The sequence below is a fragment of the Macaca fascicularis genome, chromosome 2 (assembly GCF_037993035.2).
Source record: "Macaca fascicularis isolate 582-1 chromosome 2, T2T-MFA8v1.1".
NCBI classification, from domain to species: domain Eukaryota; kingdom Metazoa; phylum Chordata; class Mammalia; order Primates; family Cercopithecidae; genus Macaca; species Macaca fascicularis.
This window is the reverse complement of record NC_088376.1, coordinates 2,973,675-2,987,576: the sequence shown is the minus strand read 5'-3', so window position 1 is coordinate 2,987,576 and position 13,902 is coordinate 2,973,675. Positions and strand designations below refer to the sequence as shown.

Below are 13,902 nucleotides of genomic sequence, written 5' to 3'. Positions count from 1 at the left end.
GCAATTCAATGGCGGAAAGATAACGTTTTCAAAAAATGGCGCTGGAGCAAATGGACACAAAACTTAGACCTAGGTCTGACATCTTATACAAAAATTAATGGATCATAGACTTAAGATGTAAAACATAAAACTATAACCCTTTTTTTTTTTTTGAGACAGGGTCTCCCTCTGTCCCGTAGGCCTGGAGTGCAGTGGCGCGATCTCAGGTCATTGCAACCTCCGCCTCCTGGGCTTAGTTGATCCTCCGGCCTCAGCCTTCCAAGTAGCTGGGACTTACAGGCGTGAGCCACCAGGCCTGACTAATTTTCGTATTTTTTGTAGAGATGGGGCTTCGCCATGTTGCCCAGGCTGTTCTCGAACTCCTGAGCTCAAGCAATCTGCCCACGTCAGCCTCCCAAAGCGCTGGGATTACAGGCGTGAGCCACCGCACCCAGCCAAAACTATAAAACTTTTAGAAAAGAACATAGAAGAAAATCTTTGTGTTCTGGGGGCAAGGAACTCTGAGACTTGACACCAAAAGCATGCCCCATAAAAGGAAAAATGAGATTTTATTTAGGGGTTAAGAGTTTAGACTCTGGACTCTCTCAGCCCTGGTTTTACTAGTTAGCTTTATCACTGACTACGTTGGGCATTTAAAACTCCTCTGTTGTCCCACGTGGTGCATGGGTGATTGTAGATGAGGACACACATCCTGGAGGCAGAAGTAGTTGGTTGGTAGCAGAGTCTGGGTTACAACCCCTGGTCTCCTGATTCTGAGTCCAGGTGAGACACTTTCCCCTGCAGTCCACCCTGTTACAGAGGATAAAAAGGCACGTTACAGACTAGGAGAAAAATTTTGCCTGCCACATATGTAACAAAGGACTAGCAGGTAGGACATCTGAAGAATTCTCAACGTTCAACGGGGTAGAACAAACAATTCAATAGAATATGGGTGAAAGACATGAAGAGGCATTTTACCAAACATATGGTGCTATGATCTGAATATTTGTGTTCTCCTCAAATTCCTGTGTTGAAGTCCTAACCCCCAAGGTATTGGTACTAGGAGGTAGGGGCTCTGGGACGTGATTAGGTCATGAAGGTGGAGCCCTCATGAATGGAATTAGTGTCTTTATAAAAGAGACCTTTGCCATGTGTGAGGTTACAGTGAGAAAACATCTGTCTATGAAGAAAGTGGGCCTTCACCAAATACAGTCTGCTGGCACTTAGCTCTTCAACTCCCCAGCTTCCAGAACTGTAAGGAACACAATTCTGTTGTTTATAAGCCACCCAGTCTATGGTATTTTGTTATAGCAGCCCAGACAGACTAAGACAGGTGACACATAAACATGAAAAGATGTTCAACACTATTAGCCTCTAGGGAAATGCTGATTGAAACCACAGCGAAATATCATGATACCATTTTCAGCATGGCTAAACTAGAAATAGTGACACCACCAAATGCTGACAAGGATATGGGGAAACTGGGTCGCTCAGACATTGCTACTGGGAGTGTAGAATGCTACAGCCACTTTCATAAACAGTTTGTCAGTTTCTTAAAAAACTAAACCTACAACTACCATATGACCCAGCAATTGCACCCCGATCATCTATCCGAAAGAAATGAAAACTTAACGTTTGCACAAAAACCTGTGTAGGAACGTTCAATCAGCTTTATTCATAATATGCCCAAATGGGAAACAACTCAGCCGTCCTTCAGTGGGTAAATAGTTAAGCAAATTGTGATACCCGTGTGTCATGGAGCACTACCTAGCAATGAAAAAGGAGCAAATTATTGATACATAACAATCTGGGTGAATCTCCAGAGGATTATGTTGAATGAAAAAAGTCAGCCCCTGAAGGATACATACTGTATGATTCCATTTACATAACATTCTTGAAATGCTAAAATTATAGAGATGGGGAACAGATTTGTGGTGGTTAAAGATGGTGTGGGGTGGGAAGAAAGTAGGTGTGGCTATAAAAGGGTACCATGAAGGATTCTCATGGTGATGGAAATTTCTGTATTTTTATTGTATCCGTGTCAATATCCTGGTTGTGATACGGTAATACAGTTTTGCAAGATGCTACCCTTAGAGGAAATTAGGTAAGATCTGGCATCTCTCTGTATTATTTCTTAATTGCATGCGAATCTACAATTATTTTGAAATAAAAAGTATGATTGAAATAACTATCAGGAAGCTTAGCCTACTGGGGATTAAGGCATCGAAATTGCAGAAGGCTTTAGCAAAGCTATACTACTGCAAGGATAGTTCACACTTGAATTAGCTTGAAACATTACCTATCTATGTCACCTTAGAAAGCAGAAAATGGACCTTCGTTGGAGTGGACACTGGATGGCCAGGGTTTGGCAGAGCCTGCCCAACAAAAATAGCTTCGAAATTGACTTTATTCTCAGGAAGGCTCTTCGTGGACAGTGGCAAACATAGCCATAGCAAATGCTGGCTCACTTCCTGTCAGCCAGCAGCCTTGGTGGAAGAGGGCCTCTCACTCAGTTGTACAGCAAGCTGTCTCCAGGAGCCGGGGCTGCAGACACAGCCAGTGTGGCTGAGGGTCTGTCTAGCTGCTTCTGCCCAGGAACAAGGTCTGTCCTTGTACTCACGGCTTCCTTTTCTCTTGCAGACGCCCACTATTGCTTGGTTCTACTTCCTTTATCCCGACTGGCCGTCGGACTTATGCCGGTGCAGTGGAGCCGGTGAGTGGAAGCCCAGCTACCTGGGAGCCAGTTGGATGGTCAGAACCCTTGCCTCTGGGCCCCTGGGCCCTGAGCTACCCTCACAGTGGGGCTTTAGTGTTTCCAGGACACTCGGAGCCACTTTCTCACGTAAACCTCCCCCAAAGCCCCTCATCAGTAATGAGCTCACATACCCCCATCCTTCCATGTGGGAAGGAAGCAGTAATGAGGCACTCCAGCCCCTCCCAGCCAGGAAGGTATCGGTGGAGGCCTAGTGTGGAGCCAGAACTCCCAGCCCCACCCAGCAAGTTAGGGGTTAAGAGTTTAGACTCTGGAGGTCTGGCGCAGTGGCTCACGCCTGTAATCCCAGCACTTTGGGAAGTTGAGGTGCGTGGATCATCTGAGATAGGGAGTTCGAGACCAGCCTGACCAACATGGAGAAACCCCATCTCTACTAAAAACACAAAATTAGCTGGGCGTGGTGGTGCATACCTATAATCCCAGCTACCCGGGAGGCTGAGGCAGGAGAATCACCTGAACCCGGGAGGTGGAGGTTTTGCGGTGAGCCGAGATCGCGCCACTGTACTCCAGCCTGGGCAACAGCAGCGAAACTCCATGTCAAAAAAAAAAAAAAAAGAAAGAAAGAAAGAAGAGTTTAGACTCTGGAATCTCTTAACCCTGGTTTCAGTTCCAGCTCTATCACTAACTACACTGAGCATTTAAACAAAGACCACTGTTTCTCACATATAGCATGGGGGGTTGTAGATGAGATTCTAAAGGCAGAAGTAATTTTCCCAAGCAACGTTGCTGGTTGGTGGCAGAGTCTGGGTTAGAACCTGGCCTTTCCACTATACCTTGGTGCTTCTCCAGACAGCAAGAACAAGGTAGGGAGGGCCAGGCTGGGGCCACTCAGGAAGCACTAGCTCTCACTGCACAGAGGGTGGCGAGGCCTGGTCACTTTGCCCCTGTACTCCTGGTTCCTAACATGGAATCTGACCTTGTAAAACAGGTTGGCAGCAAAGCTGTCCTGGTCACAGGCTGTGACTCTGGATTTGGGTTCTCGTTGGCCAAGCATCTACATTCAAAAGGCTTCCTTGTGTTTGCTGGCTGCTTGATGAAGGTAAGAGACAGTTATCTTCTTCACCATGGTCTTTTACACAAAGTCATTGTTTTATAGTCTTTTAAAAATTCCTTTCCTAACAACCGGCTCACCTTTGCTTAAACCAGCCTGTCCATTTTCCACTGGCTTCAGTCCCACTTGTTCTTCATAGCTTTGTCCATCCATCATCCATGCACCCATCCATCCATCCTCTCATCCATCCATCATTTGTCAAATGCTATGATGTACTTGACACTTTGCTAGGTGCGTAGAAGAATGAGATCTTGTCCCTGCCCTGAAGTTGCTCCCTGTCAAGTGGTGAGGAGACAGCCAAGCGTAGACACAGCCGAAGAATTAGAGTGAAGAAGATTCTCAGGGGTGTGCGAGAATGTTCGGTGAGACTATATAGAAGGCAGGGATAGACGATGGCAGGCCAGAGGAAGTGACATTTGTTCTGGGCCATGGCAAGTAAGTAACGCTGCCATAGGTGGGGACTGGGAGGAGTTACCTGCTGGACAGGAGGACTATCCTGAGCAGAGGCTTGAAAGCATGAGGCTCCTTTGGGACACGTTGAGGAGAATTTAAGGGGCATGAAGGGAAGCACTGGGACCTGAGACTGCAAAAGCAAACAGTGGGCAGGTCTCCAGTTAGAGAGTTGTGCGCCCACCACCACCGTCCACTTTCAGAATACTCCGTCACTCGGAATTCTCTCTCTCCACCACTGGGAGTTAGTCTCCACGAACACCTCTAGCCCCGAGCGGCCACTGATTTCTATTTCTGTAGGTTTGCGTTTCCTGGACTTTTCATCTACATGGAATCATACAATCCGTGGCCTTTTGTGCCAGGCTTCTTGAACACTTAGTGTAATGTTTTTGAGAGTCATCCATGTTGCAGAATGCATGAGTAGTTCATTCCTTTGTATTGCTGAATGGTATTCTATTGTGTGCCTATACTATATATATATATATTTTTTTTTAATTTAATTTTTTTTTTTTTTTGAGACAGAGTTTCACTTTGTCACCCAGGCTGGAGTGCAGTGGGTGCAATCTCGGCTCACTTCTACCTCTGCCTCCTAGGTTCAAGTGATTCCCCTGCCTCAGCCTCCCGAGTAGCTGGGACTACAGGCATGAGCCACCAGGCTCACCTAATTTTTGTATTTTTATTAGAGATGGGGTTTCACCATCTTGGCCGGCTAGTCTGAAACTCCCGACATCAGGTGATCCACTTGCCTCGGCCTCCCAAAGTGCTGGGGTTTCAGGCGTGAGCCACCGCACCCAGCCACCTATACTATATATATATATATATATATATTTTTTTTTTTTTTTTTTTTTTCTTTTTTGAGACACAGTCTCACTCTGTTGCCCAGGCTGGAGTGGAGTGGAGTGATCTTGGCTCACTGCAAGCTCTGCCTCCCAGGTTCACACCATTTTCCTGCCTCAGCCTCCCAAGTAGCTGGGACTACAGGCGCCCACCAACATACGCCCGGCTAATTTTTTGTATTTTTAGTAGAGACGGGGTTTCACCGTGTTAGCCAGGATGGTCTCAATCTCCTGACCTCGTGATCCGCCTGCCTTGGCCTCCCAAAGTGCTGGGATCACAGGCGTGAGCCACCGTGCCCAGCTATACTATATTTTTAAAACATCCATTCACTAGTTAATGGATGTCTGGATAAAAATGTTTGGATTTTGGGTGATTGTGAATAATGATGCTATGAACTTTCACATACGGGTCTCTCTGTAAATGTGTGTTTTCTACCTAGCTCCTTTTAATGAAATTTAGAAGCCAAGATCTGGGCATCAGGTGAGCTCATCCCCAGTGGGGCTCGGGGCATTGTTCATCCTGCCCCCGTCAGTGGACAGAGCTACAAGATGTATATATCATATCATCACACAAAAGCACACACATGCACACACTCTATCTATGGCATACATATAAAGTCAGTGTAACCTTGTGATTTTATTTATTTATTCATAAAATCATGAGGTTATGTTGATCTACTCCAATTCAACACAAAGCATTCTTCCTTGCTTATCTCATTCCAAATTTGTTTCCTCCTTCTCCTGCAGTTAGACCCTAATTCCCATCTCAATATATTTACTCAATTGATTAGTCCTACAATACACACAACATAGTTTCAGAATTGCTACATTCATACCATTACAGACGGCAAAACTTACTAAGTAGATGTGTCGGCTTGGATCCTCCGAGAAGTCAATGCCAGAATAGGGGTAGATGTGCAAGAGATTGATTAGGGAAATGCCTAGAATGTTTCAAGGGGGAAGGGGCAGAAAAAGGCGGGGAAAGCTTTTGATTGCAATACAGAGTGTGGTAAGAAATCGCAAGGAGGCCGGGCGCGGTGGCGGCACCTGTAGTCCCAGCTACTCGGGAGGCTGAGGCAGGAGAATGGCGGGAACTCGGGAGGCAGAGCTTGCAGTGAGCTGAGATCCGGCCACTGCACCCCAGCCTGGGCGACAGAGCGAGACTCCGTCTCAAAAAAAAAAAAAAAAAAAAGCCGGGCGCGGTGGCTCAAGCCTGTAATCCCAGCACTTTGGGAGGCCGAGACGGGTGGATCACGAGGTCAGGAGATCGAGACCATCCTGGCTAACACGGTGAAACCCCGTCTCTACTAAAAAATACAAAAAACTAGCCGGGCGAGGTGGCGGCGCCTGTAGTCCCAGCTACTCGGGAGGCTGAGGCAGGAGAATGGCGGGAACCCGGGAGGCAGAGCTTGCAGTGAGCTGAGATCCGGCCAGCGCACTCCAGCCTGGGGGACAGAGGGAGACTCCGTCTCAAAAAAAAAAAAAAAAAAAAAAAAAAGAAATCGCAAGGAAGGAAGATTAGGGAGGCAGAGCTTCAGACTGCCGTGTTTGTCGTCTGAGAGTCTTGGCTGGGACCCTGGGGAAGCCCCAAGGAAAGGTTGTTTGTTAGAGGAGACCAGTGTTGGCCAGGAATGGTCCTGCGATCCCTCCGTGTGCGGCCATTGGCTGAGGGCAGGCCAGGCACGTGTGGTCGCGGCGTTCACGCCATGGCTGTGAAGTTGCAGGGGTTGCGATGGTGTAGCTGTCAACTGGTCCTGCAGCGGACTTCCCTGAAGGGAGGTCTCAGTGGGGCACCTCCGTAGTTGCCACAGTAGAGCTTATTTAGGATTTAGTTAAAGTGGTTTTTGACTTTAAAGGTATGACTGAAGGTATACAAAGCATTATTATTACTTTTTCTAAGACGGAGTCTTGCTCTGTCGCCCAGCAGGAGCTGGAGTGTAGTGGTACTATCTCGGCTCACTGCAACCTCTGCCTCCCGGGCTCAAGCAATTCTCTCGTCTCAGCCTCCCGAGTAGCTGGGATTACAAGTGCCCACCATCACGCCCAGCTAATTTTTGTATTTTTAATAGAGACAGGGTTTCACCATGTTGGCCAGGCTGGTCTCAAACTCCTGTCCTCAGGAGATCCACTCACCTTGGCCGCCTGAAGTGCTGGGATTACAGGCATGAGCCACCACTCCTGGCCCAAAGCACTATTTTTAAAAGTTACTTGTATTAATTTTTGTTTTTTCTTTATCACTATATTATTTATTTGAAATATAATGCCATTTATTTGTGATCTATTTTCCTTGTTGTTGATTCTTGTTGATATAATTTAATTTCTGAATATGTAAACCATTAACAAGCCTGTAAAGTCAAAAATTATACAAACAGGTAAAATCAAAGTAGCGTGATTCCTTCACCTCCTATCTGTTCCACTCCATTCTTTCATTTTCCCTCATGTTACACAAGTGTTTGCATATTGCATACACTCTTTGGTTTTTTAAAACATTAACAATGTATCTTGGAAATCAGTTTGTATGTCCTCACAGAGTCTGTATGGCCTCAAACAGTCCGTATGGACCCGCAGAGTCCACATAACCCCACAGAGTCCGCGTGACCCCGCAGAGTCCGCGTGACCCCGCAGAGTCCGTATGGTCCCGCAGAGTCCGTATGACCTCACAGAGTCCGTATGGCCCCGCAGAGTCCGTATGACCTCACAGAGTCCGTATGGCCCCGCAGAGTCCGTATGACTTCGCAGAGTTTGTATGACCTCACAGAGTCCGTATGACCTCACAGAGTCCGTATGGCCCCACAGAGATCTTTCTCACTTTGATAACGGCTTTGAAGCACCCTACTGAGTGGGTGGGTCATAATTTACTTCACCAAAATCTCCTGTAGATAAGCATTTAGGTGCTTTCAATATTTTGCAATTACAAATAATGCCACAATGAATAACCTTGTAGTTTCATTATTATTGGGGGGTTATCCCTTTTTTTACTTTTTTTTGAGATGGAGTTTCACTCTCGTTGCCCAGGCTAGAGTGCAATGGCCCAGTGTGGGCTCACTGCAACCTCCACCTCCCGGGTTCAAACTATTCTCCTGTCTCAGCCTCCCAAGTAGCTGGGATTACAGGTGTCCACCACCACCCCTGGCTAATTCTTGTATTTTTAGTAGAGAGGGGGCTTCACCATGTTGGTCAGGCTGGTCTCGAACTCCTGACTTCAGGCAATCCGCCCGCCTCGGCCCCCCAGAGTGTTGGGATTACAGGCGTGAGCCATTGCGTCCAGCCATTGGGGGGCGACCTTTAGAGTAAATTCCTGGGAGTGAGATTGCTCTTATCAGAGGGTAAATAAAATATATTGTCATTTTAAAGATGTTCCCAAATTTTCCATCATAGGGGTCATGTAATTTTACATTCCCTCCCGGAGTGTTTGAGTGCCTATTTCCACACAATTTCACCAACAGAGTATGCATCAAGCTGTTGGTTTTTGTCGCTCTTAGAGGTGGGAAATGTACCTCAGTGTTGTTTTTATTGTGTTTCTCTTCCGAGCGCGTACCCCTGTTCTTTAAGGACATGACCCAGAAGCTTCCCAGATATCAGCTGTGCTCTCATTCTCTGGGCCAGAACTTAGTCCCATGGCCTTACCTGGCTGCAAGGAAGGCTGGAAGATGTAGTGAGTATTCTGAGACAATATGTACCTGGCCTAAAACGTCAGGCATTCTACTGCTGCAGAAGAAGGATGGAGGGAAGTGTGGGCATTCAGGACAACTTGCTTTCTCTGTTCAGTGGGTGAGACGTTTGTCTTTATTTCAAGGCCGTAGGAACCCAGGGGAGGAATTTTCCATACTATGTTTGATATCTTTGTAATATTTGATACCTATTCAATGTAAAATTTCAATAATATAAACAAGTACAAGAAATCATTTATATTGACACGCTCTGAACATCCTTCCATCTGGATCAGAGAAGGTTTTTTGTTCTTTTCATCTTTACTTCTTTTGAATTGTGAAAGCGGTAAAACATATTCATAATAACTTCAAATAATACAGAAGTATATTATGGAACAAAGTGAAGTCTTCTCAGTCTCTTGTTCCAAGGCAGCTTAAACGCAGGTGTATACATTATTTGTGACTTTCGCTATTACAGGTTGAGTATCTCTTATCTGAAATGCTTGGGACCAGATGTGTTTTGGATTTTGGATTTTTCCAGATTTCGGAATATTTGCATTATACTCGCTCAGCATCTGTGATCTGAAAATCCAAAATCCAAAGTGCTCCAATGAGTATTTCCCTGGAGCATCATGTCAGCACTCAAAAAGTTTCAGATTTTGGAACATTTCAGATTTGGGATTATTGGATTAGAGATGCTCAACCTGTATTAACAAAGCCTTGGTGAGTCACGTTGCACGTATGTCTTTGCCTCCTTCCACTGGCGGTTCTTGGGAACACTGTGTAGATGTGAAAGTGCAAGTTGCAAAGGCGTGCAGGTTTTAGGTTTTGTTCAGATCCCCAAACTGCTCCCTTGAAAGGCTGTCGCACTCCTGACAGTGCTTGAGAGAACCCGTCTGGGGAGGGTTCTGGGGAATGGGTGTGGCATCCCTGGTGGCTGGGTTCTTCTGCAGAATGTGGACCTGCCTCAGCAGGTCCCAGCAAGAACCATGATGCCATAAAAATGTTTTAAAGTCCCTTGTCCGATGTTAGGCTTCTGTGCCATTGTGCTGGCTTGGCCAGTGACACAGGGAGCTACATTCACATTCCACAGCACAGGGCAGAGGCTGCTCAGTGCTGCAGAAGACTCTTCAAAAGGGCCTTGGGTTCTAGTCCCAGATTGACCACTAACCCCGGAAGGGGGCAAACATGTCTCCTCCCTGGGCCTCGGTTTCCTCTTACTTACACCAATAGGATTGGACTGGCGGTTTTAGGTCCTTCCACTCCTGCAACAGTGATTCTAGAATAGGTTGACTGGTATTTTGAAGAAAGTACCAGACAAGTTCATTGGCAGGTTATGTCTGTTGGTATCTACCTCTTGACCTATTCCATCTGCTATCTCAGACCAGTCAGGCAAGTCAGAAAGCAGTTAGCACCACCAAAGACTTTGGATAAGGCACCATGGGAGTTGAAAGGGGGAATTTGTTTCTAGCCTGATTCTGTAGTGTTAGCCCCACAACGGATTCTGGCCACATCTGTACGTAAACACTCGGTCTGCTCTTGTTCAGAATTAGTGTTCCTCTTCTGTCTCATATCTCATTGCCTTGGGCCAACTCAAGGACTTAGCTCCAGCAGATGTCTGCCACCTCCTACGTCACTGGCTCCACGCTCTCTCCTGGGTCATTTCAGCACATACGCGCGCGCACACACACACACACACACTCACTCATACACACAGACCTACACCACCACATCCTGTGCACATTACCTCCCCACATCTCTGCTCCTTGTTGCAGAAAAGCACCCCCAGAGGGGGTGCAACACACCTGGATCAGGCTTTGCCCCATCACGCTGTTTATGTACTTATTTATTCAGCAGATGTTTACTGAGCACCTACGATAAGCTGCCAGTGTTCCCTGTTGGAGATACAGCATGTAACAACTCAGTGAAAAGTTCCTGCCCTTGTGGAGCTTAGATTCCAAGGGGGAGATGATAGACAAGGAATAAGATAAGTAAATTGCTTTTCCGAGGGCTGGTAAAAGCAGTAGAGAAAAATAAAGCAGGAAAAGAAGATGCAGCATGAATGTGGTAGATGGGGTGTCAGATTTTCAAGAGGGAGGAAAGATCACACCAAGAAGGTAAAAATTGGAGCCCCCTCATCCAAAGGAGGTGTGGGAGTGAGTGTCACAGAAATCCAGGGGAAGAGGGACAGCCCAGTGCAAAGCCCCAGGAGGGAGTGTGCAGGGTGTGCCTGAGAAACAGCACAAAACGCCTGTGGCTGAAGCAGAATGAGCGGGGAGTAGCGTGAAGTGAGGGGCGCGGGAGCAGATCTTGTATCAGCACAGGGAAGGCTTAATGAGAGGTGGCGTCTCACCACCATCTGGAAGGATGAACGGGAGCTCCCTGTGAAACGGGGGCAGGTGGCATATGAGGCACTGCTAGTAGTTTGAGGTGGCCAAAGCCCAGTGCCCTGGTGAGCTGGGAAAAGAAGGCAGGACCAGACCAGGAAGGTCCCTGAGTGCCTCTGACCCAGCTTTTGTCAAGGATACCAACAGCCCCCATTTTCCCAAATCCATTGGCCACTTCCCAGACCACATCGTGCTCCACCCAGCAGCAGCTTTTGACCAAATAAACCACCCTTGCCCGTAACACTTTGTTTCTTGACTCCATGCTCTCAGGGTTCTTCCCGTCTGCTTGCTAGCTCCTCCTCCTGCCCATCCTGTGAACATTACGGTGCCCAGGCTTGCTCCCCTCTGAAGTGTTTCTAACACGTGTGATAAGATGCTGACATATAACATGGGTTGAGCATCCTCATGTTCTTCCCTGAGGTGCTAAACCACCTTAACATGTATGCTAGAGACTAAAACTTTTTGCCAGAATCAGCTCATTGGCTGCCTCAGTATTATAAGAAATGGAGGTAGAAGAGGTTGAGTGACTGGAAAGAGTTGTTAGTGTGCTGATATTTTCCCTCTGATGGCAAGTAAAATGAGGTGGGCTTCATATGAATGCCTTGGAGAGCTTCTGGACTAGTGTGCTGATATTTTCCCTCTGATGGCGAGTAAAACGAGGTGGGCTTCACATGAATACCTTGGAGAGCTTCTGGACTTCTCCAAGTTCTGGAACTCCCCGGAGAGCTTCTTGGCTTACCACGTGTGCCCTGGAGTCTGGAGGCCACAGAATGTGATGCTAATGTCTACCAGAAGAAGTCTAAAGGCCCGAGATTGAGGTAGGAGTGGCTGGTCTGGGAGCAGAGCACAGAGAGCTGGTGGGGAGAGGGCTGTCCTTCTACCCGGGCAGGTAACAGTTGCCTGGCCCTGTGTGGACAATAGAGAGAGCTGCTTGGAGTCACCTTAAGGGCAACCATCCAGTGAGCTGGCTAGGAGGATCCACGTGGCCCCAGCCAGAAGCGGGTATATCACTGAGGCCAGGGGCTGAGGGAGCAGATGCCTGGCTCGGGGAGGCACGCTGCCCTGCCTCTGGAGCGGCGGTTGGAGGTCTCCAGGGCAGAATATTTGTGGACTCTGCAGAAGCACCCCAAGAAGGAATAGCTGGCTTTTGTGCACCTGCCGTCTTGGGGCAGCAACAACAGACAACAGCCAGCCTCAGATGACTACAGTCTTGCCCCTAATTTGCTGCCCCGGATCCAACCTTGGAAGGATCAGAAATAATAGGAGGGGAGGAGGAGCTAGAAAACGGTGAGAAAGACAACCTCCACCAGCACCTACTTCCCGCAGCCCTCAGGGCTGGGCAGGGGAAAGCTTTACCTTGCATACAAGTTTGGGAGTTTAGGTTTTCAAACTGGGCTGGGCTGGAATTATTGGCTTAAGAGACTGAACAGGATTCTTCATGCCAAAACAAAGAGGCTGTCTGTCCACTGTCTGAGAATGAGTGGAAAAGCTGTAAGACTTGCCTGAAATTTCATCCAGGGCTGGAAAAAAATAGCTTACAGGTGAGGTTGAAAGGGACAGTAAGATTAAAGAAGTGGGTTTATCAATAAGCCAGTTGCACAGGCACCAACACAGGCACCAACACAGTGGAAACAAAAGCTTGTCCCTGAGCAGCCGGACAGAGGTGGACAGAGACTCCAGAGACCTGCAGAGGGAGCACAGAGACCTGCAGAGGGAGCACAGAAACTCTGGGGCCAGGGAGGTGGTATGGCCCAAGGGGCAGTCTTGGTCTGAGGACACGTAGACCCTGAAGGCGACGGGCCAACAGAGTCTGCAGCCAGCAGGCTGAGGGTGGTTGGGAAGGTTTCCCTGAATAACTGGGGACACACTGGTAGTTTCTCTCCCTGTTGGCGTGGTTGTCAGGAGCGGGGTGTGGAGGCTGCCCAAAGGCAAATGAGGGTTCCTGGGGGCCTGTCAGGTGAAGACAGGAGGGTGGCGTTGCTCTCCTGCGGAGCGTGAACGCTAAAGCCTGAAGCCATGGGCAGTGAGAGTAATCCCCTAGTTTCCTCTGAAAGAAGACTCTTCACTGTCAAACTGCCAAATTAAGAGTTTACATGGGCAACCTGACTTGGAGTCGGGGGGGTTCCCCTGAGGACTGCAGGGACCTTGTGATGCTGTCTGGATCACTGGAGAGGTCTTGTATAGGGGTCTGAGAAGAGCTGAATGATAGCAACAGGGTTAACCAAGTCCCAAGAGGAAGGACATTTAGACGCCTCTTGTGCATTTCAGCTAGAATCCCCCTTCCCGAGGTTCAGTCCACGTGAGCTCCACTCCAAGGGGCATTTGAAGAGCCACCAGATGGAAGACTGTATTAAAGCAAGACACGTGTTTTCCTGGCACCTGTGTGCCGCCTGTGGAAGAGAGGGGTCTGCAGGCACCACATCGTGGCACCCTAGACTTGAAGATGGCATTAGTTCTTTCTTGGTGGGGTCCTCTGTGGGAATGACAGCATGAGCTCCAGGCCCATCTGTCCTGTGCGTCTCATGCCTGTGTCTTGTTTGGGAAGCTCGGCACATCTAGGGGCTTTCAGAGCCAAACTTTAGACCCACCGAGCCTCCAGCCTGGCTGCCCTGTCCGAAGGCCTCCCTGGTGCCAGGCCCCTGCAGAGACTCCGTGGGTCACGTCACATTGCTTTTCCGAAGGGCCACTGGGGAGGCTCCTTTCAATGGAAAACCAGGCTGTGCAGATGACAGTCGAGGAAAGGAAGGGGTGTTAGGGGAGATCAGCGCAACCTCCT

At 48.1% G+C, this 13,902-nt stretch overlaps 1 protein-coding gene across 3 annotated transcripts in view; it reads left to right on the top strand.

Moving 5' to 3' along the window:
- Positions 1–13,902, top strand: part of BDH1 (3-hydroxybutyrate dehydrogenase 1) — a 64,462-nt gene that overhangs the window by 38,363 nt on the left and 12,197 nt on the right. For all 3 annotated transcript variants that reach the window (XM_005545329.5, XM_005545328.5, XM_065539682.2), the window contains exons 3-4: positions 2,620–2,692; positions 3,681–3,791. In XM_005545329.5, coding sequence (XP_005545386.2) covers positions 2,620–2,692; positions 3,681–3,791 — 184 coding nt within the window. The remainder of the gene's footprint in view (positions 1–2,619; positions 2,693–3,680; positions 3,792–13,902) is intronic.